Source organism: Mastigoproctus giganteus, chromosome 7 (genome assembly GCF_048544385.1).
Source record: "Mastigoproctus giganteus isolate SK-2022 chromosome 7, ASM4854438v1, whole genome shotgun sequence".
Taxonomy (NCBI): domain Eukaryota; kingdom Metazoa; phylum Arthropoda; class Arachnida; order Uropygi; family Thelyphonidae; genus Mastigoproctus; species Mastigoproctus giganteus.
In genome coordinates this window covers 23,759,172-23,783,528 of record NC_143581.1, presented here as the reverse complement: position 1 = coordinate 23,783,528, position 24,357 = coordinate 23,759,172, and the positions used below count along the sequence as shown (strand labels likewise).

The following is a 24,357-nucleotide window of genomic DNA, read 5'->3' as shown; positions in this document are numbered from 1 at the left end:
GTTAGAAACAACTAATCATTCAATTATTGAAATCACTCGATTACTAATCGTGTTATTGCGCTCGCCCTAGTTGTTGCCACTGTATATTACTTTTTTTGTGGGTGCGGGTGTGTCCCCTTATAATGAAAGTTTTTTAAAGTTTGGATGTGTTATACGCATGCGCCGAGAGTTGGATCTGATACTTAATAGCATTTTCTTTACTGTGCTGTTTATTTATACTAAGATGAACTTTGTTAGATCGTTTTCGTTAAGTTTTCTTGCCACCTTTTTACAGTTGCAGTTAATGCCAGATCTGCCTGAGATACTTGCCTTTTGTTGAGATTTCTAAATTAGTGTTTAAATACCATATTAGAAAAATAAATGTTTGGGTTTAACGAATTCTTGAAATCAGATGATGGTACAGAAAATGAAAGTGATGACTTGGAGCACGTGGGCCAGTGAGCAGGCTGTAGCAAGTTCATATAGTTAGTCACTCATCTACAGTTTTTGAAATTTGTATTTTTTCTAGGCAAAATGAGCTGACAATAAGTTGCATGATATTTTGAAATAGCATGTCTACGCCTTTAAAAAAAATTAGGTAGCAGTACACAATACCTCGATTGTTATACTGTATCAGGAATGTAATAGTTTTCTGAGTTGGGCCATATTACCCCGGTTTCAAAGGGTGGCGATAAAATATCGCCAGGCATATAATTAGAGTTATTATGGGAATGAATAAGCGACGGTAATCTATGAAATATTAGTTGTTTTTATTGAAAATGTCAAAATCACAACCTGGCAATCACTGCTTTCTCCCCGCTTCTCGCCATTTTGGAGTGTGTACCGTTCTCTGTAGTCGGCCGAAATTAATTACGATGATTATTTATACAGTATATATTAAAATTACAAACAACATAAGATTAATATGACAAAACTACTGAAATTATTGCGTGAGAGGTAAAAGGAAATAACATAAGAACACCACCTATATAAATAAATTAAATACTCTACTTGTAAGACTGTGAAGAGATGGGAAATCTGGTAAGAACTGGATGTATCCATCTTCAATCACCACGGATGGACTGTGATATGCATAAAAAATGAGCTGGATATCATCATTCTTCCCTTTTTTGGTGATTCCTTTCTCTCTCTCAGGGTAACTGGGGAATTTTTTTTGGCTGGTGGAGCACAAGCCTCAGTCTTCCTTGCACCATATGGCCAATAATAATAATAAAAATATGAATACACATTGTTAAAGCAATTAAAAAAAACGAGTTCTGTTTATACTCCAGCATGGTCAGAAGAATCAGATCATACACACGTATAGCTTTCTAATCATGTTTCAGATTTCATCACATCTTTGAAATAGCTATCTGGGAGTCTTGACTTGAACCTGCTGGTTTAAATATTATAGTCAGAGTTGGTACTTATGCTGGAATGCCCAGGTACATTGGATGCTAATTAAAAATTTGCAACTCAGATCAATTCCTTGATACCTAGCTATTTGAACCTGATTTATATAACCCAAAAATGAGTGTGAAGACATCCATCTTGCTATTCTCAAAACCATGGTTTTATTCTTAAACAAATGTGAATGAAAGCTGGCATAATATAAAAAAAAAATCCAATAAACACTGTTTTTAATCATTCATTGCTGTCAAGAGCAGGTTACTTGGACACACTATGTGAATCTTCTGAATTTCACATTCTGAAATTGGTGCATGTCGAAGCTGGTGACTTATTTACCTGGTTAAGATCATAAATATATACCAACCTTAAATATATTACTATTTCCAAATTATCTGAAAATTAGCTCATAATTATCTGAACACCTTTGTTAAAATGTATACTTTAATTCTTACACTTCCATATATTTTGTTTAAAAATGGCATCAAAGTCCCTTAATAAAATACTAGGTCTAAATATTCTCTATATTCATTACATAACAATCAAAATACTGGATACAGTTTACCTATATCCAACCATGAAACTTGCTAATAGTAAATACTAATATGTAAATGCTAATAAAATTAGCAGTTACAAGTATGTGTAACTGATAAAGTATATTATTTTAGTTTTGTTGCCAAAATTCTTCAAGAATAACCTGTACAGGCCCAAAAATAAATAATTTCAGTTTTAATTGCTGCCTATTATCTTTATGATATCTAAATTTATATTAGGATTCATCCATGTGTGGGTGAATGCATATACATACAACAATATGTATATGTAATGTGCTGACAGTAAAATTTTGTAATTTAATTTTGGAATGCTGTTTTTAATGTATTTTTATTTATTCTTTTTAATATTCATTTCAATTAAAGCCTCTCTGGCCATGTGAACACTCTCTCTTCCTTGACAATGTATCATCTTTGGACAAGCAGCCAATAAACTGATATTTATTTATATTCAATCTCTCAGATACGTATTTTTTATATCACTGTATCCTGAAATGGGATATAATTCTAGAAACTCTCTCTCAGGTAACTGTTACTCATATGTTGTATTTTAGTAACAAGAAAAATAAATAAGTGCATGCATAAAACAGTACTTCAAAAATTCATGCAAATATGCTGTGCCATTAACCTGGTATTATTAAAAGTGGTTAATAATAGTGCAACACAACTGAAAAGTACAAGAGAAATGACAAAGATATTTTCAACAGAGCTCTGATCAGTAGATTCCTCAATTACCACTAAAGGACATTAATATTGGCAAAATGTTGCAAGGCACAAAGTATCAGCCAAAAAAAAAAAAAAAAAATTACTTATTTCATTTGCCCATTCGTTCTAATAATTTTGTTTGATCTTTAAATTTATTCAAACTACCCACTTCCATAACACTAGGTGAAAGCTTATTCCAATAGTTACTCTAGCTTAAAGCAAATTTCTACACATCTCTTTGTAATCCTTTTTCTTTGAATTTATACTCTTTGTGTCTGTGTGTCATCTGCAAAAGAATGCAGATTCTGTCAACATTTAGCTTATTTAACCCTTTTAAAGCCTTAAATGCTTTAATTAAATCAACATGGAGACGCTTAGTTTCCAGATGCTGTAATTTACAGAACCCTAGCTTTGTTGGTAAGAATATTCTTTTTTGCCCCAACTAATTTTATTGCCATCTGTCTGCACCCTTTCCTAAAATTAGGTTTCCAAACCTGTATGCAGTATTATAGATGTGGCCTAAACTATTGCTTTATACGTTGGATTAATCACTTTTTTGTCCTTGCTGACAAAGAATCTGTATATCATTTACAGAGCCTCCATGAACTGTTCTAGCAGCTTTTCTGCACTACCCAGAGAATTTCACATTTGGAGAGATTGAACAGTTCTTCCTAGGTGATTTTTAACACAAATAATAGTATCTAATACTACAAATATCAAGACCAAATGGTCTTTAGTTCATCACAAATGGCAAAAAAATTTAATAAATACCAATACCTCAAATATTTATATATGAGAAAAGAGTGAACCAATTTCATTGCACATGACATTACGTTGTAGCAGGAAGACTTGCTGAACACCCAATTTGATAATTTTTTCTGGGCAGTAGATATTATTGCTCTTCAGCAGTCATTGGTACTGTAGTGACTGAACTACTAGCCAAAAATAAATTAATAATCTATTCCTGATATAAGCATAGAAAACAAGTCATATGTAAAAATTTGCCATTTATGCTAGTAGATAATTAATATTAAAATCTCTAATCAGTGGTACCCTAATAATTTTAAATTTAGCAGCATGGTGCACAGGTATAACTGGAAATTGGTGAAATAACGAACACTTAAACCTGCATGGAGTGTAATCTGCCTTTAATTTCTTAAAACAATTGCAGATTATTCTCAAATGTTTGTACTTCATGTACCACATCTTCTGTGAACTCCTGAACAGATCATAATTGAGGAATATTTTAGTGTTATGATGTAGTGCTTTGTTTGTGTGAATGTGTATGAAGTATGATCAGAAAGTACCTGGATTGCAAAAGTGTCACTGTAAATTCATTTTACCACCCCTGAAGTAGCCCCCTTTGAGAATTAATACCACTTCCTGTACCATTTCTTCAGTAACTCCTGTTAAGCAGTTCACTGAAGAAGTGGTACAGGAAGTAGCTAAAAATAATCTGTAATTCTTTAAGAAATTAAAGGCAGATTACACTCCATGCAGGTTTAAGTGTTCGTTATTTCACCAATTTCCATTGCTAATGATCTGTTATGCTATTTGAATTTTACCAGGTTTATCTGTTACTACTTGGTTGTAATTGGTTACTACTTATTTAACTTTGTTGCCACCAGCATAACAGTAACATCAGCTTCCAGGATCCTTTGCCAGCTGAAAGCTAATGTTAATTTTCTCGTGATTTCAATAACAATTTGTCAAATTTTGTACTCATTAAATAGGAAAAACGGTTGCTAGGATCTGTTTTAGTTGATATTTTAGTAACTGTATATATTATCGTTTTTCTTTTTCAGTTTTGATAATTGGATCTGGAGTGGGTTTATGTGGTATATTTCGCAAATGGCCTATTGCTCTTTATGCTATGTATCCTTTTTGGCCATAACTGAGGAATATTTTAGTGTTATGATGAATATTTTAGTTTTATTTGTGCCAGTATGTGTGAGATATAATCATAAAGTACTTAGATTATATCAAAAAGCAAAGCAAAAAAGTGTCATGTACTGTAAATTCATTTTACCACCCCTAAAGTAGCCCCCCTTCAGAATTAATTGAGTAGTAAGGGATTCCACCACTGTTCATTTGTTAGTATGTCTAGAGCTCACTATTTTTTAGGCAAAGCTCGGTTTCAGGCTGTACTGAAAATAATTCATATTAACAAACATTTTTTTTGTCCATTTTCTTTATACAAACTGCTAGAGGAGTGGATTCTGGGAAAGGTAAAGCACTTTTCTGCACAACATTTCTGATGCAGAAATTACTTCTTACACTTAACAAAAGTAACTAACTTAAAAGGGCTAGTAGTTATATCCCATTTATTCAGCCAGTTAGTTTCAATGCACCCTGTAAATTTTCAAAACGCATGAAAGTGTTTTATTCCAAAAAAATTATAAAAATATTTCAACTTCATGTATATTTAAAATGGATTGCTATATCATCATTCAAAATAATGTTGTTTAATTAATGAATGAATGCATTTATCCCCATTTAATATTTTCTAACCACACCGTATATGATGAGTTCATTACATATGTTAAGATAGGTTAGGATAATTTGCAAAGCAACCAGTTAATACGGTGGTTTTCAACCGGGATGCCACGGCAACTTAGGATGCCGCAACAACATTCCAGGGGTGCCACATAATTTGGGTTTAAGTTACTTAAACTTATCTTTTTTTAAATTTATATATTTATTTCCTTATAAAAAGGTATACAGTATCTTTTTAATTTTGTAGTGATCTATAATTGATGTTTACTTATTACCTCTATATAAAGAATGAAATTATTATATACTGTATATATATAATTTGTATCATGAAATGTAATTTTCCTGAGTAAGGGTAAGGGTGCCGCAAAATAAAATAAATTACTTAGGGGTGCCGTTATCAAAAAAAGGTTGAAAACCACTGAGTTAGTAGAATACATTTTGATTTCTAAAAAAAAACTTATGGTGCAAGATAGGAGTTCTTAGGTGCTGTGGCCACCTAGTGCTTGGGATTTGTAAAGTCATAGGGATAACTAGTGGTGAGCATAATTGAATGATTAATAATCAATTTCAATAATAGAAATAATTGATTATGTGCAAATTAATCTATTATGAAATCTACAACAATAATTGAGTATGGCATTTCCGTAATCAATTATATGCAAATTAGTTGATTATGAAATCAACAACAGTAGTGATCAAATGGAACTATTTTTTGCCCATATAGTATTATTGAATGGAACTATATATAATTTTGGATTGAATATGTAACTCAGTGGTCTGTGGACTTCATTTTACCCTTCTGATAGTCATGTAAAATTATATTACTTCCAAGTGAATGGATTTTGAGTAATAAATAGCAAAAAAATATATATATATATTTGTATATATTATATTATATTATATTATATTATATTATATTATATTATATGTGTATGCATTCAGTGATCACTGAATTAAGACCACCTTCCTAATACCATGTTGGGCCACCATTCACATCGATAACAGCTGCTATTTGTGTAAGTATTGACTCCACCAGAAGTCTGAAGATACGTATAGGGACCTGCAGACACACTGTCTGTAAGGCTTTCCACAGTGTTGAAATAGATGATGGTTGCATGTCCACATGCCTCATTTCTCATTCCAAAACATCTCACAGGTGTTCAATTGGATTGAGGTCAGGTGAATTTGGAAGCCAAACAAGATGGGTGATGTTTTCACTGAGTTCCTCAAACCACTCATGCACAGTGCAAACCTAATGACACTGACACAGTGCATTATCATCATGGACTCTTATCTGGGAATGGAGTTTACTGTGATTCTACTTGGGAAATACTAAAATTTTTCTCATTTTTTTTCTGTTTGTTGAGACTATGCTCAACATGCCCCCCTCCTCAAGGGTTAAACGTTATTCTCTGTTTATGGCTACTGTATATGTGTTGCTCTGCTATTTTGCCATTTGTTGATAGCATTAGCATTTAGGTATGCTACTCTGTAACAACCAGGATAATGCAGGTTTGACCTTTGACGATGCCTTTCCATATCCCAGCCCTTGGATCTAGTGTGGTCCTGAATTTGGTTGCTCACATAGACCAAAAGCTTATATAGTTTATCATACAATTCAGAAGCCTTTTTTTTTTTCGACCTGTAGTATCATGAATTTCTGATATTTCCCTTTGGATATGGACTTTGCTTAACACCCTATATATAATTTAATTTTAACATAGTCTGGTGAATATTTGTGTTTAATTCAACTTTAACTGTATTACAGCAAAATTAAATTAATATGATTAACTGATTTAAATTGCTGATTAAAATTGTCTTTCTTACTGTCCACAGAAGCATTGTACATATTTTTGTATCTCCTTAATGATTTTGCAGTCTTGTTGGTATTGCTGTACTGATTTTGGAGTGCCTGTGTGGTCATAAAAGATTTGGTTATAACAGGTATGCAGTTTTTAATATTTTTTAGCTTTATATAATAACAATAACATTGAAGCAATGGCAAAACTTCCATATTGCCATGAATTAGCATTTAGTGTGCTACTCTGTTCACCATTGTAGGAGGATGCTTGAGGAGTCAGGGACCCAAACATGTGATTTGATGGCAAATTCATGGAAAATTATAACAAGATTGATTGATTGAATGTGCACTTTCAATTATATCTTTGAAACTTTTCAGTTTCAAAGTTGTAATAATCAAAATTGCAACTACTGCAAGTGGTGGAAAAGAAATAAACCTCAAGCAAATATATCAATATATATTTGAAATTGTGTCTCGTACAATTCAAAAAGACTGTCATCCAGGTAGTAGCAGGATTAGTGGATTAAATGACCTTTCCCTGACTATGATAGACTGTTTCTGCAGTGGTAAATGCATACTGTGTCTGGGGATATGTATTTACTGGCCAATTTTCATTGTTTTTTTAGGATGAGAAACCTGATATCTAACTCACAGTGAAAAATTAGGCATCTCTTTCTGAGATGAGCTGATTATAATCCTGAGTGAAAAGGCCTTTAACACACAAGCAATGGCATCTAGTCTGATATATCCTTCAGTGAAATATATATTTCACATTAATTTCAGTTCAAGTCCAAGTTAATAGCTCTTACACAGTCTTATAGGACTTATATATGAAAAGTATCTGATATGATGTATCAGATACCACCTTGATACCACAAAGTATCTGATACCACCTTTAATATTACTATTTTTGCTTTCACTTTTTGCTGCTCTTTTCAGTTTCAGTGTAATGTAAACAAATGGATTTTTAGTTGGATGCTTTCTGCCACTGCTATGGAAATTAGGCACTCTTCATTTTATATTTAATTATATAAAATTGGGTTCTGTCTTGATTATCATTTATATAAATGGTTTTAGTTTCAATTGTTATTATATATATATATATGTTTTGATTATTATTTATATAAAAATTTCTTGTTTTTTGATTAATTAATTAATTAATTAATTTGATAAACTGTTAATATAAGTGCATGTATAAAAACTTTTGTGCATTTAATAATTTTGTAAACTTCAAAATTGAAAAGAATGATAATTTTATGTTTATAAGGTTTTTTTTAATCAAAATTTTTCATTAAAAATACATTTAATGAAAAATTAGTACTGCTGTCCATTAGTAAAATGTCTAGCACTGATATAGAACAGACCAAATTGTAAAAAAAAAACTTTTTAGAAATAAAAAATAAAATTTGGAGTCTTCCTTTTGAGTGTGATTTTTAACTCCTTATGAGCAACATGAAAATGAATTTAAAAGTGCCATATTAAGTGGTCATGAATATTTTGAATATATTATTTAACTACTAAAGGAAAATTTTTGCAGGTGCCATCTTTTTTTTTTTTTTTTTTTTTTGTCAACCCATAAAGGATGAACATACTGGGTCTAAAATTCTGCACATTTTTAAATAAATAAAAGCCTCGTTTATAAATATATTGTTATCATATTTATTTTATTCAACTTAATTTGTCATGTTATGTTTCTGCAGTTTTATGAAGTTGTTTGTTTTTTTTTCCTAGTAGTTTTGTGTTTCATGTAGAAAATGAAATTTATTGCATCTGTTACTTAAATTCTTATTTAAGGTTCCAAAGATGTCAAGCTCTTGCTTCAAGAATGGGACCGGTTGCTAAAAATTATTATGTACGATTTGGCTTATACTTGTGGTAAGAAATTTTAATACTAATATTTTTCTGTAATGCTTTCTTTTTTTTTTCTTGCAGATACCATATAGTATTATTTGTTATGTTAAAATTTAAACTAAATAAGGTTTTTAACAAAAACTACTAATTGTTGTAAAATAATTGTTATATTATGCAATTTTTAGATTCCATTAATTATTAACCCTTTGCCCACTTCTGTATGATTACACTAGTATATATGATTTTTGCTGACTGAAAACTATGAGCACAGTTTTGCTTCCTTTCTTGTGGAATTGACAAAAATATTATCATTTTAGAGTCAAAGTTATTATTACAGCATTTGCCATAGTGCCCACAATTCACAAATAGAATATATCATGTATTGTATGTTGTATTATCTAGTAACAAAAGAAGTGTTTTGTAGGTGTTTTAAATGTTAATTTATTATCATATGTTGTGTTCTTAATTATTTTTAAGATTCCAAAGATCTCATTCTCTTATTTCATGAATGGGGCCAGTTAATAATGTAATATTTTTTCAGATAATGTTGCATTATTAGTATGCCAACAGTTCTAATTCCTACTGCTGCATATGCAGAAATTTTACAAAATGAAATCAGAGATGAAGAATTGCTGACTTTTACAAGAAAGCATATCATGTTTATTTTGGTATTAGAATGTGACTAAGACAAATCATGGATGCCACATTATGTCTGCCCTCTGTGCTTTGCATTTGGTGTACTTATGGTGTGAACTCAGTGACCACACTTCAGATTGTACTTTTTGATGTGCAGTGTTATAGAGTACAGCTTCAAGAACAAAGCCTAGTACAATATCTAAATCTCCTATCAACTGTTCATCACTGCCTCTCGTGACAATGTGTCAGTTCCTTTGGGAATTGAAGCTACCAAATAATTCAGCACAACTCTTAGGCACCAGGTTGGGTAGAAAGAATTGGTTGGCACCTGGTATTTCATTTGTTATGGGTAAAGGAAAAAAGAATTAGTTCCCATTGTAATTCCTGGAAGGTTCTAATTATGATCTATCAGAATGGTGATTTTTCAGTGACAGCTCAATGATCTTAAAAGAACTTATGTTACATACACTTTACATTCAATTCCATTTAAAGAAAATGTGACAATCTGAAATTCTTATTAGAAAAGTTGAAATATTGCATCGTGAGTAGATTGTTTGTGATGGTTTGAAGATGCTAACTATACATATTGGATCCAAAATTCCCTGCTTTCTATGTGAATTGAATAGCAAGGCTAAAGCTGATCATTTAATTAGAAAGACATGGTGAAAAAAGAACTAATTTCACACTTGGAACCAAAAATGTCATCAATGAGCCGCTTGTCTGTCCAGGCAAAGTGCTTTTGCCACTACTATATTAAAAAACTGGGACTAATGAAATAGTTTGTAAGGCCATACATAAAGAGGGTGGCTATTTTCAGTACATCATTTCAAGATTTTCTGAGATAAAAGGTGTTAAACTTCTTGCTGGTGTTTTTGACAAATCACAAATCAGTGAGCTGATGTAAGATGATAATTTCACAACTTCTGTGTCTGTAAGTTGGTTAGCATTAAGGTGTTGTTAAAAACCTTTTATGCATTTATAAATCAAAGGGCTCTGAGATGACTGTTGATAACATGTTTACTACCTTCAGGTGGCTAGGCAACAGTAAGTGCACAAGTTCATTTTATTTACAGCTATCTTGAATATTTTCTAAAGAATGGTAAAGGTGCAGTGAGTGAAGGATAAAATGAAAGGATGGCAGACTGTTGTTGATGAAAAGGGATCCATGTGATGAGCATAAAGTTTCAAAATTTACAAATTTATCCATGCACAAAAAAAAAAAAAAAACTGCATCAAACCACTAAAAAAGTATTGATTTAATGAAATGACTGAAATACTGATTTACCATTTGCTTGTAATACTCTGTGCTGAAGGTGTCTACTGAATGTTTGAAATGCATATATATTTTGTTTGAGATAGTACATGTTTTTCTTTACCATGTTACGCAAAAAACCTTCAGAGTAGAGCAAAATCAATAACAGATTTGATCAGCACCTAAAAATTATGGATTATTTTTGAATAGGGAAAATTTTATTTTTAATATATATCTATCTGTATGTTTACTGTACTGTTCAATATTTACTGTATTTTTCCACATACTTTACATCATCTTTCTTGTGAAAAAAGGCTACACTTGTACAGTATCATGTGAAATAAATTGTAGTATAGAAATGCAGGTTTGTTTTTTTTTTTTTTTTTTTTTTTTTTTGGTTACCTGAAACATGGAAAATTCCAAGATCCAGAAAGGATTGTCCCAAGATTGCTGGATTTGTGATACTCAATTGCACCATTGAAGCCAAAATACACTCTCTGACTAATGATGCAAAACACACAATTTCCAGATGCAATTAATGTATCATAAATCTTTCTTTATTTTACTTCACGTATGTATCCAATATTAGAGATAATTTCAATGGATGTGTTTTAGAGAAAAAATACCCTTGCATTGGAGGATAAAAAAAAATTAACTATTCTTAAGGAATAGTTTACAATGAGATATATGCAGCATTTATCAGTTCACTTGGAATTTCATTTTTAATAATGTTTTGTGTAGAAATTTGATTACTCTTGCATAATAACACCAAGTTTGATTTTTTTCTGTCATAACTAGCCATTCTGATGAACTGTAAGTTAAAACAAGCATGATGTTGTTTATAGGTATGTGTGTATCATACAAATATCCATATCTTGGAATATTATTTGCCTTTGTTATCCATGCAAAATATGGGTGACAATTCTCACTCTTATGCTATTGCTTATTCAGTAAACATTGTAACTTAGTGCAAAACACCTTTGCCAGGTAAGTTACAGCAATAGTGTTGTTATCTGGCACTCAGATAACTAGAAAGCTCTAGTAACCAGCATATTTAAATTTAGAACAGGGTTCACCAATTAAAGTAGTTTTCTTCATAGTCCATATTAGAAAAAGTGCAACTCATTGCAGTCATCAGGAAGATGCTGCAAAGAACGTCTGTAGCTTGTGCTGGGATTATGGCTACACTTTCTACATCCATGTGTACTAGCATTATTAATCAAGAGAGTAAACATTTAGTTTGAATTAATATGAGAGTACTGTATAATAATTACTTTTATTTTAATAAAATAAAATTAAATTTGTGTTATATCAATTGTATTATACATAATATTTTGTTGGTTACAATATGATTTAATCAGTACATATTAAAAATTTTAGTTTTCCTATTATTGTCCATTGCTTTGTCTCAAGTTGATGAGAAAACTAGAATGCTCTAATCTGCAAGCTGTTGGATAGCAAACCTTTTACAGTACCTGACTGGTCATACAGCACTTTTGTATGCTGCTGACCAGTTTACATCAGTTTTTTGTACAATTGGAAGGGGGAGAGCAAGAGAGAGAGCGAGATTACAGTTGTCACATTTTCCATTGGTTATGTGGAATTAAATATACTTATTATGCACATCAGTAAATTGCTATTTATGGAAGGGATTAATTGTTTAATCAAGCTTACTTTTTTCCAGCTATATTCCTGCTGGACAATTTCTATTTCTTCTCTCTCTCTCTCAGCTGTTTTGAAGTGACATCAAGCTGGCCACTAACCCATGCAAGTACTGTACAATTAGCCACATAGCTGTAATTTACAAGAGAGGTTTGTACTAAGTTGCAAAGTTTACTGAATAAGTAAAGCACTAAGCAGAGAAAAGTCATTGTTATGTGCATGGACTGTTAAAGACATATGATTGTAGATATGTGTAGATTGAATTATACAGAGTTTCCTGTACATCTTGGTTTTATGTAATTAGCTGCAGTCAGTCTTGACATGATGCTCTTGTAGTTTTGCCATTTATCATTTGTAGATTGTGTATTTTTTTTTTTTTTCATCCACACTGTGGCAAAGTTAGTCAGCTTGGACAAGGGTTGCAAAGAGACACATACATCTTAGCATTAATTACTTGTGTGAATTGTTATAAAACTGCTGGACTAGTGGAACAAAAATAGGCCAATTAATTAACTTTCTATAACAGCCTTATTCTCTAATGGGAAATTTGCATACTCCAAAGTAGACCTTCATTTATAATTTCAATATTTAGTAGGAAACAAGAATTGCACTTGTGTGTTTATGCCGAAAACAGTTACAAGTACTGTACTGTACTGTAGGTTAAACAATTCTCATGCTGGCAGAATGCTAGCAATAATTAAAAATGCAGACCCTTTGAAGGTCATATTCTTTTCTGTGAATATTGTATATTGCAGTTTAAGGTACTCTATTCAGATCATTAATGCATGTATAAGTGGACATATGTAAGGACTTACAGACTATTTGATGCTCTGAGCTACTCAAATTTGGTAACCTTTTGTATACTTGTACACTCTTTTAGCATCTCACAATTGCATTAATTGTTGCTAGATTACCCAATACTGTTGTGATTGTGGCTACTTATTAATTCTAATAACTGAATCTAAAGCAGATGCTTTATTAGCATTACTTTTCTGTTTTGGAAAACTTAAACTTTAAATACTCCTAGATATGCCATTGCAGTGTTGCATTTTTCTAAGAAAATTACATATATAATATAATATAGATATTTTCAGATAATGAAAATATTTTTACCAATATTTCTTGTTCCATTTTTACTGAGATACCTTTGCACTGGGAACACACACACACACACACACACACACACACACACACACACACACACACACACACACACACACACACACACACACACACACACACACACACACAAGCATTCTGCCAGTGGCGGCTCGTGACTCGGATGTATGGGGGTGCTGCTTCTTAAAGTTACATTAAATTGCCTTGGTTATAGGACATGTAGACATAGATAGTAATAATAATAAGCAAGTTAAAACTACTACAAAACATTAACTGGACACTTACCATTAATAGACTTGGGTAATCTTGTAATTTTATTTAAAAATAAAATCCATTCTTCAGTTTTTATTTGATGAAAATAGATTAACAACTTTTTCATTCAGGTTTGGTGCGTTGTTCAAATTGGCATGGCTTGCTTCACAGTTCCTTTGATTCATTTTGTCACCTCTGGAAAAGGTGTATTGGCAACCTGCCAACTAGGCATTGACTGAACCACTGGGTCCAAAATGTGGAACTGCTAGCGCACAGTTCTGCCTATGGTTAAACTTTAAAGTTGAAAACGATTTAGTGTTTTTATTCATTTAGTATTGAAATGATTATTGGAAATAAAGGATGTGTATACTATATGCGGGACCAGTTAATAAAAATATTCATTGCATTACATTGCTCTTCACAAAATTTCATATAATTCCGTTGAGTTTATATTTAGATTTAAAAAGCTGGGGGTGCTGCAGTTCCACAGTGCCTACCAATGAGCTGCCCCTGCATTCAGCACTGAAGAATGTACTGGTAAAGTGACTTCTGTGTATCAGGAGTGGATCCTCTGTGGAAGAACTATCAGCCGGAGGTCCCATGCAGGGTAGCCATGTGTTGTTGACCATAGGGGTTAGAGGGAGATCCAACATATCCAGCAGAACAAATATGCTGCAGTGGAGAAACTGAATATGCAGTAGAGCACAGAGATGACATGATCTATTTCAACATGAACCATCCATTGGATATAACACAGTTGGGCTGTTGGAGCCAGTGGTCCACCCAAGTGCCTTTACTGGCAGTCCATCACAAACAGATGCACCTACAATGGGCAAAACAACAGAGCCATTGGACTGGAAACAGGTTATGCAGTCTGATGAATTGCATTTTCAACTACACTCAGATGGATGAATGTGGTGTGGCATACTCAACCTGGGGCTTTTGAACCCCAGGGCCCAAATTGTGGGGCTTACCCAGACTTTCAGGGATAGCATAATGGTCTGGAGCATATTTGGATGGGAAACTCTTGACTTCCTGATACCTAGCAATCACCACCACATTTAGGCACCTTCGAGGTGATCTGATTGAGACGTATAAAGCCTTGAATGGTTTGAGCATACTCAGTGCTGATGGGATTCTTCCTCTTGCTCAGAATAATCACCCGAGAGGGCATAAATTCAAATTGAGGAAAGACAGTTTTAGGTACTAAAACTGTACTTTGCCTTTAGCCAGCGTGTGGTTGATTGCAGCAAACTTACATCTGTCATTGTAGAAATTGATAGCTTAAATAGATTCAAGGCAGAACTAGACAAACATTTGGAGAGAGTGGATGGGTAAAATTAAAAGATTTGTGGGGGTTTTTTTGGCTGATGCTATGTAAGCTTGCTTTCTTGCATCATGTGCCTTTGCTAATGCTAATTGCTATAGACTTGTACAGGTTCATTTCTGATCATGCATACCCATTTGTTGGCGCCTCCGTAGCCAGGTGGGCAGGAGCAGCAGTGCGTAGCACACGCTTCTTGATTAGACCGGAGTTCGAGCCCGTGACCACCAAATACACCAAATACGGAGGATGCAGAAAGATCAGGGAATGACCACCGCATATCCCCGGAGCAATATGGCCTTAGTTGCTAATGCTTCTAAAAACCAAATAACAACAACAACAACAGCATACCCATTTATGATGACTGTCTCCCCAGTCCACCAAGGCATATCTTTCACTAAGACAACATTTTATGTAATAGGGCTGTAATTGTGTTGGACTGATTCAACAAGCATTCCGGTAAATTCTCCATCTTCCCACTGCCAAGGTTCACTCAATCCCAGGCCAATTTAACATGTGAAACATCATGAAATGGGCCATTCGATACCTAGATCCAGTACCATTGATTATCTGAATGGTGATTTAGGGTCAGACCTTGTCATATTTGTGGATTCTCTCAAGCACCTTGCACATCTATGCTTACATAGCACAACCATGTGCTATGTAAGCAGACGGTTGCACTGCTATCTCAGTGTATATCAGTTAACTGATTTTATACAGGGTGTTTCTAAGTTATACTGAAAAAATTATAGGGATCGTTCTGCCTATGAAAACAAGTAAAAAAATTTATATTAACACGTGTCCTGAAATACTTCTTTTCTTGGTGCTTTTTATGTGTTTGAAAAATTATGGACAAAAATTCTTTCAAAATCACTGTAAAGCCCTACACACAAATTACTGGAAGGTGTTCCTCTCAGTATCTGCCTGGAATATGTGGTTCCAGCATGATGGTATGTAGCCATCTGACATAACACCAGGAGACACAGATTAGAAATGGTGATTCTATTTTGATTGCATGGGGCCTTGACTTGAATTTGCTAAATTGTTTTTATGCAGACAACTCAAGATCCTGTGTACAAAACACCTGAAGAATGTGAGGAAGAACTTGTCCCCCACATTTGGAATGTCTGTAATTCAATTCAGAACATGCCTAGAGTCTTTGAACATATATGTCAGTCGGTGTCACATTGATGCAGTTTGTATTGCCAAGTTCTCTCTGCCACTTCAAGCTTCTGTGATTGCTGAACATGGCAAAAGGGTATTTAAAAATTTGTATTAAAGAGAGCCAATTAAATTTGCTCTTCCATGTTGTCCTTCAGAGAGCACCTTCTAAAAATATTTTCATCCATAATTCCAAACACAAAAATTGGCTGTAACTTGAAAAAGCTTTTCTGGATACACTTTTTATGATCATTTTTGACTTGCTTTAGTATGCAGATTATCTAGTCCTATAATTTTGCTTGTGTAATTTAGAAACATCCTATATATTTTATTTTGTATTTATTTCTTTATTTTTTGATAATTTCCCTTTTGCTTTTAGTATGCTTGATTTTGAGTACAGTCTAAGTGTACATTCTGTGGTTAATCAATATTTATAGGATATGTGGTTAAGCGCTTTTTTTGTGTTATTTGATATAAATCTAAATTTCGTTCATTTTACAAATTTTTGATATTTTACAACAATAAAATTGCACAACTAATGATTATAACTGGTACAGTTTAGGAATTCCAAGTTGCTTCATGCTCCCCACACTTATGGGAGGAATGTGCCTTTTTTTAGCAGGAATCATATATTTGGTGGTAAGTTTGTTGTTTTAGCATAACTTTTTAAAAATTTTTTTTTTTGGTATTTTATTTTGAAATTATGTATAATACCAACAAAGCTGATTAATTTTTGCTTTCTTCTTTGAATTTACTTTTAGATTGAGATTTTAAACTAATGGTGTTTTCCTTGGAAAGCAGAATCACAAAGTCATTTGCTGAAATCACCTGTTACACAGGCACTTCCAGAGTTTGATCTCTCTTGATAACAAAATTGAGATCATTTCAAATTATTTTCTTCTAAAATATCAAATCCCAGTTCTTTATATCAGGGTAACACAAGCCATTAAACACATCACTTGGAATTATTCTGCACCACCTACCTTTGAATTCACATAAGAAACTACAGTCATGCCATGCAACCATGAAGCATTTTATTCTGTAAAGAAAGTTCCATGAAAATTGGAGCCATTCTAGGGGACAAAATGTGCCAGATTTGGTGTAGATGTCCAGTGTACACTGTGAAATGTTATTCTTCCAAATTCTATTGCATTACACAGATTTGGATTATGTGCTTTAAATATGTCTCTTTTGCCACTCTAGGGGGGCTCTTTTGCTGCTCTAGGGGGCTCTGTAATATGTACCAGGCTTCTCTTAATGGACAGATCATGAGATATGCTTTGGATCTGGCAAAGCTCATCTGTAGCCTACCTAAACCAAAGTAGTAACTCTTCATTGGTAGCTGCATCACTCAAAATAAACCAAACACACCACAAGCAAATTTCTATGAAAGTCATAATTACAACTTTTGTTTTACACACACACACACACACACACACACACAAGAAGAGGATATTTACCTCCTTTTGTTTTGAAATTTCAAAACAAAATATGCAGAATCCATGTAGAAAACTAAATGTCCTCCACAAGTCATATTTTTAAAACTGGTATACGGCCTCTTTTTACACACAGTTCTTCAGTGTGTCACCTCCTTTACTTGAATTATATAATTTAACAGAGCACCTTTACGAAAGGTACTCAGTTAAATCTGTTTTGTATTGCAAAAATCTTTTTGCTGTGTTTTATTCGCTATATTTGTACAGTGGTCTGCTACTACCCTTTGTAACTATCTAACCTGAATTTAAAAAAAAATAATAAATAAAAATTAAGTTTTCTATTACTTAGGAATTATACCATTATATTAAACTAATGTATAAATCTTTCATATTGTGAATTTATACAATTCTAAGTTGAATCAACCTAAGAGAATAGTAAATATGTTAGCATAAATTCAATTAAATTCATATATACTGTTACTTAATTAAAAATCTGTCATAACATTTGGCTTTTTGAACACAGTGCATTCACTTTTTTGAATAACTTCTCTCCATTTTGCCTGCCCAGTGAATAATACAGTAGACTCTCAATTTTCCGGGATAGATGGTAAAAAACAAATCCTGGATAATCGATTTCCTGGTTAATCCAAAAATACAGAAGTCCCCGACATACGTAAGAGGTACGTTCCAGGACTTCCTTACTTCATCGAGTTTTACGTAACTCAGGAATGACTAATAACACATTGTTACTATATTATTATGACAAATCTGAATTCAGCGTGATACTTGTTAGTATTTGACCATTTCGTACAATTTTATTAGTTTAATTTTCTGATCCAAATTGATCGCATTCCTTTTGTTGGTAGATTTACTAGCACTGCTGTCACTTATTTTCTTAGTCGGCATAACGGTCAAAATTAAAAAGAACTTCACAGGGTTAAGCCAAAAACTCACTATTATCACCCCATGTGAGCTCACATTTTACTAAAACACCTTTCTGGAGGTCAACAAAAAACAATAAAAACAATTTGCACTTTCCGTTTTATTGGGCATTTCTGTTAGCGCAATCTATTTATAAACAGTAGTAAACTCGATCTTATTGCATTTGCGATAATACCGATAGCTGGAATTCTGTGGGTTTTTACATTATTATGGTGAAATGTGTGTGTGTCCCCTTTCACTGAAATCTTCAGTCATATATAAAAAAAAAAAAATTATAAATAATTGTAAGAATCTTCTCTTTTTTTCCTATTTTTTTGCTTGTTACTCCGATTTCACTTGTGCAATTTGTGCATGCCGTGATCGTCGTTATTGATTGCTTATTATTATTATTTTTTGTTGTTTTAAATTTTACAATCCTAAAAAAAAAAAAAAAATTGAGTGAAAACAAATTTACATAAATCCATAGTTGCATAAGTCGAGGATTTACTGTATCGAAAAATGTTCAGTAACCTACGTAAAAAATATGGCGATAGATAAAAAAACTTACCACGTACTACTGGTGTGTCTAATACGATGCTTCCCTTTATTTTTTGCAATGTCAATTTTAAATCTAATAGCTTTTCTTTATTTTTTACAGCATGGCATATGGTTTGGTCACCAACATTATAATTGTTCATTAGAGATTTAACGGATGCACCGTTTTCAAACTTTTGAATAATTTCAAGTCTTTGTTTACCTGAAAGTGCAACTCTTTTGCATTTACCCATCATTTTCGTGATTTCTAAACAAAAAAAAATACCTACTATAAAAAAAATTTCGACATCCCTTACATAAATAACAAAACAAAATTTGTCCTTTTGCAGTGCGACGGAACACTGCAATCGAGGCAACACACTAAAACAAACTAAAAATTTGGTCTTTTTTCTTTTTTTTAATTTGGGGTCTTGAAGTGTCCCGGTTAATCCGATCCCGGTAAATCGAGAGTCTGCTGTATATTTAGCCTCAGCTCATAAAACTGGTAAAATTGGTAAATTAAAAAAAAATATATATATAGTGTGGTTGAGCAGTTTTGGAGAAGCACATTTCAATGAATATTGAGCACAAACAACTGAACTTATTTGCATTTGTAAACATTTCTAATGACTATCTTGTCCTTTCATTTGTTCTTGCAGCCAGCAGGATTTAAACTGCATATGCCTTAATTGTCATGTCCGAAAAATTTTCCCTTTTAACAAGTTGCCCTGGTATTGCACTGTTTTCAAGAGGTAGCTTTAACTATATTACAACTTTGAAAAATGATTTTGTTTACTGCATTGCAATGTCGAATAACTTTTAAAACTATGGCAACTTACAGATAAGGCAAGTTTGTTCTGCTGTAAGAATTAAGACCATTGCATTATCTGTGCATTTTCTTATAGAGTGATTGTCACTTTTTTTTTCTTTTTTTTTTTTTTCTTTTTTTTGCATAGATTCTTAAGAAAACTGAGTGCTGGTGCTTTCTTAATAATTCCAGATTTTAAAACTTTTTTTTTGTGAAATTTGCTGGATTGTACAGAGTTTACTGTATATATATATATTAGCACTTTTTGAAGGTTTTCTTTTTGTTTCACTATGGTCGAAATGGTTGACTGGGAAAAACCATAATCACTCACCAATGAACTAATTTTAGCATAATCATCATGTTTTTTCACTATTTCTTGTTTAATTTTAATTGAAATTTTCTTTTTACAACACTCTTTAGGGGCCATATTATCAGTTTACACAATGTTGTACATTCAAGAATTCAATACAGCAAATTTATGGAGAGTAAGCACAACTTGCAAAATGTGTTTCCCTTTTACCGAAATCATACAAAAAACATAAATAAATTTTCAGAATCTTCCCTTCATTCCTATTTTTTAAGCATTGTTTAATAGAATTACAATTAAATGTGCAAATGAGATCACAATGTCTCACGCTTACTATATATATCGTATAGTGAAAGGTATTTTATTATGGAAAGCCCACTGTAAAGTGATTTGATGGTACAGTGAACCCATCGTAAAGCAGGATTCCACTGTATTTAATAAAAGTTAATTAATTTAAATACAAATATGTGCAATGATTATCAATAAAATAAAAAACTCAAGGAATATGTACAATGATAATCAATAAAAAAAAATAAAATAACTCAAGGAAGCAGCCATTCTTTGCAGTGAATTTCATTTTTCCAAATTACTGGAACTGGCTACACTGACTGACTGTAGTATAGTGGACACTTTCGTCTAACCCAGTGGTGTCCACTTTGGAGAAGTGTCAATGTAATAATCATATTTCAATTATTTTTCTATTTTAATTTTATGGATATTCGTAGTGGATGAAGCAAAGAAGCAGCAAACTTATACATTATTAGCAAAAAAAAAATAATAATAACTGCCCACCTGATCTGTTCATCCCCTCCAACAATTTGTCTAATTCCTTCTTAAATTTATTCAAACTAACCTCTACCACAACACAAGATGAAAGTGTGTTCCAATAATCATTCTGGTTGAAAGGGTAGACAGGGGTGACTATCTTATAACTAAGATAGTTATATCTTAACTTAACTTAAGGTGACTATCTTAACTACATATTTGTCACTCTTTTATAAATTGTTGCATCTGTTTTGTTCCTTAGCCCTTTTTTTTTTTTTCATATGTTTTATATAATTTTGCTTTGCAAAAATCAAGATTTTTTTAAATTGAGAAATTCAAAAGAGAAAAGCAAAGTCAAGAGATTAATGGTATACTGCTACTCCCTAAATATATATATATATATATATATTTTTTTTTTTAAGAAAACATCATTGAACGTAATACTTGTTAACACAATGTTCTGTGATTGCAGTTGACTTGAAATTTCACAGGGTTGTGAAATTTCAGTGTATGTTTAAAAACAAAATGTATTATTAATTATTACAATTAATTAATTACAAAATGTATTATGCATTATTAATTCTTGTCTACATGGTATGGGATGTGATATCAGTGAATACAGATGGCAGTAAACATCTGCATTTTTAACACAAGGCAGTGTTCATCTTTAAGCTTAAAACACATTAAGAAATGGTATATAGTATGCTTTGTATTGCATTCAATGTTCTCCCTCTAAGCTGTGTACATCTGCAGCCACACACACAACGTGCAAACACCTCCACGTGCCTCAAATTGGTCTGCACACAAGGTTCTCATTATGCAACAAATGTGAAACCACGTTTGCTGCATAGTGAATTAAAACCTGTTCATGCTAACAGTACTGCTCTGCTTAATTTTTATCATCAGTACTTAAGTGGAGTTAGCAGTAATAATAAATATATATATTTGAGTGTGAACAATTTGTTTATTTTTTATTTAGAAAAAGAGTGCAGTCATAGAGACTACATATAAGTTATTGCTCACAGGGCATGATTTTTTGTGCATTTTAAAAAATTAGAGAGAACATTGATTACATTATATCAAAGATAAGCAAAGAAAGATAAATAGCCATATCACTTACCTCCCTTTCAGAAAGGTCTAAGTTATTGTTGTTTTTGGGTTTTAGGTGCATCACAGTCTAAAACACTGAGACCATATTGTGCCATTGGATGTTCAATGTGTACAATTATTCGTGGGCCAATTTGCATTTGTGCAGGCTGAAAAATCCATAATAATTCACAGGGGGAAACCCTGTTCGCTCTGCCTGAGATCACATAATTACAGCCCCAAATGAAGAGCCCTTTAGAAATTCTCCAATCATTGTTGTGACTGGAACCCAGACCTCTCTGAAGGACAAGTGGTGAACCTACTTACTGTCATGGAGGACAAAGTCTTAAGTTCATTTCCTTTAGTGACAGCAGGAACTCTTCCAAAGGGCTTTTCAAATGTTGGTTGAGAAGACATGTTTTTCAAAAGAAGTGTAAGATTTCTCTCCCAACACCTATTTTTCATTCTGTGAAACAGGTGTTGGGAGACCATAGATACACGTGGTTTATAGATGGTGTAGTGTCTTGTGGTCATGTTGAAGCGATGCTTTGCTTATCCAAAACAGTCCATTACAATCACTGTTTTTGGGTAACTCACTAAAAATATCATTGATTTCAGTAAACAAATCCCATTAAAGGTAAATTTACAGAGATCGAATAATGGCAAAGGATGGAAGTCATTGTTCTTGAAATACATTAAATTAAATGCACATATTTCTCTTACTATCCGGAGTGACAATGGAATATTGTTTAATGGAATATGGTATCAGTTGTGATGTTTGGTGGGTGGGGACAGAATAGCTGATTACTCTGATATAAAATAAATGACACAAAAGACAAGATTTGCATTTTAGAATAAAATTACATGACGTCACCAAGTGGAAAACATTTGAATAATATAAGCTCAAGTAAATTTAGACCAAAAGCCTTATGCTTTGAGAACTATAAAACATTATTATACAAGTAATGCATGTCCTTATTCTGTACATGGCAGTGAGCAAACTATGTTTGCTACTTACTTACTAAATCTCATATTGTGGCAGCACTTTCCAGTCCTTTTCCTTGGTATTGCACTACATAATTAAGCATTACATTTGCTAAGAGAAGTGTATAAAAAGTATATTACTATTTATTAAAAAGTATATGCCATTATCCATATTTAGATTTCAACCTATTTTAAGATCTTATTAGTGTATAAATAGGCACTATGAATGCCTGAACTACCAAGAAGCCAGATATATATATAGTATGTGGGATGTGAGATGGTGTGTTAAGTAAAATAAACTTAAGTAAATTTAGGGCAAAAGCCTCATGCTCATAGAATGCCTCTGCAGTGTAAGATTGCAGTAAGTAGTAATCTGAGTTTTCTCATTGCTACAGACAGAATGAGACTATGCCTTACTGGTACAATAATGTTTTATAACTCTCATAGTATGACAGATTTTCCCTGAAATTTACACAAGTATATTTTACTAATGCACCATCTCGCATCCCACATATTGTGAATATATCTTGTAACTGGCTTGTTCAGGTCTTCACAGTGCTTACTTACTCATCAATGAAACTCCAAAATGAGTTTAAACCCAGGTATGGGTAATGGCATACACTTTAAATAGTAATATACTCCTCCATTGGAACATTTCTTTTTATTTAGAGTTGCTTGATGGTGAAGCACTTCCAGAGTATGAGGTCGATGTGCTAAGTGACAAACCTAATTTGTGTATTGCTATGAGGCTACTTGTAAAATATTTGGATGTGTATATAAATGTAGTTGAAATAATTTTTATCATATAGTGATGTTGTGATGTATAATTTTTATCCTAATGCTTTCTTTGTATCATTTGCAGGCTGCCCTCCATGGTGAAGAATGGACAATGTCAAATGTTCAGAGTGACGATGATCAAAAAACTAAATCATTAGTATTAGAGAAGAGCCATAATGAAACAGTATTTCCTGTTTTGCGTGAAACTGTTTGCTAAATTGTTGCTGCGGTCATTTTTGTTATCTGTAATAGCTTTTGTATCACTTATTATTTTGCTATTGAATGAGAGTGTATAGATTGTAGTGTGCCATTTTTGATGTATTATATAAAACTTAACTGTCTCTGAAGTGTTATATAAAAATTAGCTCTGAAGTAGGAAGCACTTCACACATTATTATCAGATGTAAATAAAAAAAAAAAATTATTAACATATACAGTCATATTGTTCTATATACCAAAGAAACCTGGTATAACTTGTAGGAAACCCTACTCTTTCTCCATTGATTGCAGAAGAGATTAGGAAACCCTAATCTCTTCTGCAAT

The 24,357-nt window shown here is 32.5% G+C and overlaps 1 protein-coding gene across 1 annotated transcript; it reads left to right on the top strand.

The window, feature by feature from the left end:
- Positions 1 to 246: 246 nt before the first annotated feature.
- On the top strand, positions 247 to 24,111 carry LOC150082651 (cytochrome b-245 light chain-like). The gene is made up of 6 exons (XM_090378727.1): positions 247 to 464; positions 4,448 to 4,517; positions 7,017 to 7,082; positions 8,734 to 8,814; positions 16,754 to 16,835; positions 23,900 to 24,111. Exons 1-6 carry the CDS (start codon positions 392 to 394, stop codon positions 24,029 to 24,031), a joined length of 504 nt encoding a protein of 167 aa, XP_090234853.1. The 5' UTR covers positions 247 to 391; the 3' UTR covers positions 24,032 to 24,111.
- The last annotated feature ends 246 nt before the right edge of the window (positions 24,112 to 24,357 follow it).

What these genes read in the sequence shown, in the direction of transcription:
- LOC150082651 (XM_090378727.1), top strand. Translation starts at nt 392, where the DNA reads ATGATGGTACAGAAAATGAAAGTGATGACTTGGAGCACGTGGGCCAGT. An exon ending in CCTATTGCTCTTTATGCTAT is followed by an intron (nt 4,518 to 7,016) that starts GTATCCTTTTTG and finishes ATGATTTTGCAG; the next exon opens with TCTTGTTGGTATTGCTGTAC. An exon ending in CAGGAATCATATATTTGGTG is followed by an intron (nt 16,836 to 23,899) that starts GTAAGTTTGTTG and finishes TATCATTTGCAG; the next exon opens with GCTGCCCTCCATGGTGAAGA.